The sequence below is a fragment of the Olea europaea genome, chromosome 21 (genome assembly GCF_002742605.1).
Source record: "Olea europaea var. sylvestris chromosome 21, O_europaea_v1, whole genome shotgun sequence".
Classification (NCBI taxonomy): Eukaryota; Viridiplantae; Streptophyta; class Magnoliopsida; order Lamiales; family Oleaceae; genus Olea; species Olea europaea.
Genome location: NC_036257.1, coordinates 14169400 through 14174455, shown reverse-complemented (window position 1 = coordinate 14174455; position 5056 = coordinate 14169400). Strand labels below are relative to the sequence as shown.

At 35.9% G+C, this 5056-nt stretch overlaps 1 protein-coding gene across 1 annotated transcript in view; it reads right to left on the bottom strand.

The window, feature by feature from the left end:
- Nucleotides 1–5056, bottom strand: part of LOC111370159 (ethionine resistance-conferring protein 1-like) — a 16512-nt gene that overhangs the window by 6934 nt on the left and 4522 nt on the right. Inside the window, 3 exon segments of the mRNA XM_022991854.1 lie at nucleotides 2821–2899; nucleotides 3194–3230; nucleotides 3339–3768. Of these exon segments, the coding sequence (XP_022847622.1) occupies nucleotides 2821–2899; nucleotides 3194–3230; nucleotides 3339–3768 (546 nt within the window).

Here is a 5056-nt window from a genome sequence, read left to right as displayed (position 1 = left end):
TATAAAATATTGTTGAACATTTTATGAACCCCTAAGGAATGGTCCACAAATATCCATATGTATAAGTTCTAAGACGTCCGAAGTCCTGTTGGCTTGAAGTTTCCTTTTATTGGTTTGTTTTCCCTTTATACAGTTGACACACAAATCATAATCTGTGAAGTTAAGAGGGTCAAGAATTCTGTCAGGCACAAGTCTTTCAATTCTCCTTTCGGAGATGTGACCTAATCTCTTGTGCCACAATAAGGCAAAAAATTCTTGCCGGTTAATTTTCGCTTTACACCTCGAGTACTCACATGCAAGGATTCATTATAAAAAGCAATTATATCAATTGAATAAAGATTATCGTAACCTGATAAAGGATCGGAACCAACTAATTTTGAATCATGAAACAAACTGAATTTTCCATTCCCAAATGAACAAGAATAATTGGATTTGTTCAAAGTAGAAATAGAAATCAAATTTGGTCTAAAAGATGATATAGTAAATGTTTCATTAGATCCAAATAAAATCTAGTCTTTAACAATAATCTAAATTTTCTTATTGCCTCTACTTTCATCGTCTTACTATCACCAACATAGATGTATCTTTCACCATCACTTGATTTTGGAAACTCAGGCAACCTTGCATAGACACACTAATGTGAGTTGTTGCACCAAAAACTATCCACCATGTGTGTCTAGATGCTGAAGTTAAATTAACCTCAGAACAAACCAAATGAAGAAGAATACATTTCTTCACATGCCATGCGTGATAATTGGTACAATTCTTCTTCTTCTTATGACTTGTAGCTCTACAAAAGAAACAACCACCTTCAGTTTGTTCCTTATGCTGTTTCCTTTGTGATGCTGTATCCGCTGCTTCCTTATCACTTGGTTTTCCCTTTTCCTTTATACCTCATTGAAGTAAGGTTTGCCAAAAGTGTACTAGTTTCAACATTTTCATTCTTGGCAAATCTCTTCTCAAGATCCTTAAGGAAAAACTTTAAACGTGTTTACTTCATTAGACAAAGTGCCCCGAAATGGTTTTAGAATAGCACGTTTCATGACCATTAAGTTTATGCAGTTCGATCTTTCCCACTTTTCCATCTCCCTCTTGTTATCAGAGGTACTCTCATCAGTAAGTTTAGTATGTTAATCAACCCGTAAAGTAAGGTATAGCTCCATGACTTCAAGAACGATCAACACATTCTCTTGCCATAGCTTGAAGTTCATGCCATTAAGGATTGGAATTGAGTTGAATGCTAGTAGAGTTATTAGCAGTAGAGCTTGAAATTGAATTAGAGACCAATTATTACGAATAGCTCACATGAATATCTTTAATATGCAAATAATAATAATCTCAAATAGTGGTAAGGGCCATAACAAAATACCTAGCACAACATCAATATCTAGTCTTTGGATAGAAATATTGACTTGTAAGTGGTACTCTTGGCGTAGTGATCAAACATTGACAATAAAATAATGTGTCAATCAATAAACCTCTCTTTGGACCGATTTATTGATCGCACATTAGACCAAATAATCGTCACATGTTTATCACCACAGGTGCACATGTATTTGGCTAAATATTAACCTTCCTTTGTGCCGATCAATATTCCCATGAATAACACATGCACAAACACCTTTTAATATTCTAGGTTAATCAATTTCCACAAGAGAGGTTGCTTTGGCAACATGTTGCTTCAATTAATTAACTTTCGAACATTATATCTCTTAAAAAAGAGTCCTTAGTACCAAAATTTGAGAAAGAGAATCCCCAATTTTGCATATTTGACTTAGTTTTAAACTTTAGGGTCCTTAGGATTAATAATTCAAAACTTTAAAGGGGCAAATTTAATTAATTCCAAACTTTAGGGATTACAATTAATAAACTTGAAACTTTAGGGACCATAATTAATTAATTCAAAACTTTAGAGGATCAATTAGAACAAATTTAAAACTTTAGGGGCCAAAAATTGACCAATGCAAAACTTTAGGGATCAAATTTTGAAAATTTGAAAATTTAGGGGTCAATTTGAATTAGTTATAAAGTTTGGGGCCAATTTGAAATTAATAATTAAAGTTTGAGGGCTTTAATTATCAAATTCAGAACTTTAATGGCCCAAATTAATTAATTTTTAAACTTTAGGGACTAAATTATTAAATCCAAAACTTAAAGGCCCAAACTTGAATATACCTTAATTTTATAAATCTAACCCAAATTGCAACCAAGGGGCTTCAAGTTATCTAATTTGCACATGAGGCCCCCGCCCCCAAATCACCCAAAAATTGAAAACACTACAAATTTTTTTTTCTTCCATCTTTGTGCGCTGCCAGTAGCTAAATTAGGAGCCAGCGCACCTCCCCAAAAATAGCCCCGACGCTACAACAACGCCAGGAGCTGCTATAGCAGCAGCTCACGCTGCTGAGCTATTGCGTTGCGCAGCAACACGAGAACGCTACCACCAATGCAATAAAAAATTGAATCATTTTTTTCTTAAATCCACAAAATCTGTAGACTTAAAAAAAATCTGGAATCTGAATCTGAAAAACTGTAATTTTAAATTCCTAATCAGAAATTCCAAAGTCTTTAATCCAAATATGAAAGATAATAACGAAATATATACCGCAAAAGTTTTCAAATTCAACAAAATAAAGATCTAAAATTGTCAAATCTGAAAACTCCATAAAATGTATTGCAAGAACCAAATAAATTATTCGATTCTCAATGATTCAACATGAAAAGACTCTGATACCACTTGTAGGATAATTTATTATCTTAAGCCACTGGATCTTTCATGTTAAATCATCAAGAAATACATAAATTATAGCGAAAGCGTACCTGAATCAGACATGTTTATTTGTAATAATTGAATCCTGCGGTATAGTCTTCCAAATCTACACGCAGCCCGTAATTCTTTCTGGCGATGAGAGATAGAATAGAATAAGCAAAAGATACGTGTTACTTGGGGACCATAACCGTATTTATATAGCGATGCCCTTTGACCTAATTCGGCTCATCATAGAATTAGGAATTTGGGCGCGGTCTCTACACATATAGAACCTACACTTTAATTGGATGCATAACAACCCAAAATCGAAACCTTATTAAATCACTTTTAACTGGGCTCAATCGAATTTGATTGCCTTTAATTTAATACACAACAATTTACACATATAAGTCCACACGATCGTTTAAAAATTCCTTACACAACCAACAAAACCAAAATCTCAAAAGCCCAATAATCCAAACTGATTAAAATATGAGAAAAATAAGTTCACCGAGACAAGTTTAAGTATTAAATGTTACTTGGCCTATGTTCGAATTAATGAGAAGATCGATTGGAATATGAGACTAACCACACCATAGCTACTGAAGGCAGGGTTATCTTCAAGTTCGAGAAGATGTGACTGAGAGACTCTGACTTGAATCCATTCCACGTCTCTTCAAATTTCTTTGCTTTAAGCACGTACAAGCCTAACATGAGGACCGAGATCCAGAGTGAAATTGAAGCTGCTAATGTTGCTCCTTTATATGCAACTGTAGTCCAATGAACCAAAGCATAGGCGATGCTGATATGGAGGGCTAGAGGGAGCAATTGGCACACAACCAACGGTACGACAATTGATTGTGTCTGAAGAAATCTCAAGATATTTTGCAACAACCCATAGCCAAGTAATCCAGGAATCAGATACTTCAAATAGAGACCAGCTGCTTTTAATATTCAAGGATCTTGATGGAGGAAATGCAGAACAATGTCAGAATACCACCAAAGTGTTAGAAATGTTACTCAAATAGGAGTCTTAATTGCATTAGATTTCTTACCTTTTTTGGGACTCTTTTAGGGCTAGATTTTATACTATAAATACAAGGTTCCTCTTTCAGTATGAAGAAGCCATTATTGCTATAATTCTCTCATTTCATTGATTGAATAAAATAACATCGTTTCTCTGCCAGTTCTTTTATTTCTTTACTTTAATCTTGTTCGTGGTTTTTTGTGATCTTGTTAATTACTTCAATTACAACAAGTGGAATTCATTAAATATCAATTCCTACATTATTGGACAATCGGTCTGAACAAGTGGTATTAGAGCGGGGTTATTGGTGGATTTTTGGCTTGAAACTGATTGGAAAATCGTCTGAAAATTACCAGAAAATCAGAAAACGAATCTGTCCAATTTTTTGATTTTCTGCCGGATCTGTTTTTTTTTTGGTCAAACCAAAAAGAGTTTGGAGAAATGAACACCACCAATGGACTCAGCAGACAGAAACGGTCCAAAAAAGGTCATAGGTTGTCGGCGCGTTTTCCAACCGGTCGCCGACGGTGATAACTCCGGCGAGCGAGTGGTGGCGCGTGAGGCATTTTTCGATGATGGTGTCTTCAGGCAATTTTCTCCGGACGACGAGACGGACCTTGTGGTGGTGTCCAATTTCAGTTTTGGGCAAAATTGTGGTTTTGAACTATTTTGCCCCTTGCATGTTCGGTAGTTTTTCAGTTTTGGGTGTTGCAAGTTGCAAGTTCTTCATGATTTGATTGAGATTTTTTAGAGATGAATTCGTTGAAGTATGAAATTTCGCTATTGGATCGCAATACAAGATTTTCGCTGTGGCAAGTAAAGGTGAGAGCTGTGTTGATACAGATGGATCTTGATGATACTTTGCTGGGTTTTGATAGGATGCCAGGAAGCTTGTCTATGAAGGAGAAACAACAGAAGGATCGGAAGGCTTTAGCGCAAATCCAACTTCATTTATCCAATAATTTGCTGCAAGATGTTTTGAAGGAGAAGACAGCCGCTACTTTGTGGCTCAAGCTGGAGCAGTTGTGCATGACAAAGAGTTTGACGAGCAAACTGACTCTAAAGCAGAGGTTGTATTCTCATCGCATGGTGGAAGGAGGGTCACTACAGGACCACCTTGCTGTGTTCAAGGAGATCGTTGCAGATTTGGAGACGTTGGAGGTAAAATATGATGAAGAGGATCTAGCCTTGGTCCTGTTGTCTTCGCTGCCCAATTCTTTTTCGTCATTTCGTGATACTATTCTGTATAGTCGTGACACGTTATCCATTGAGGAGGTATA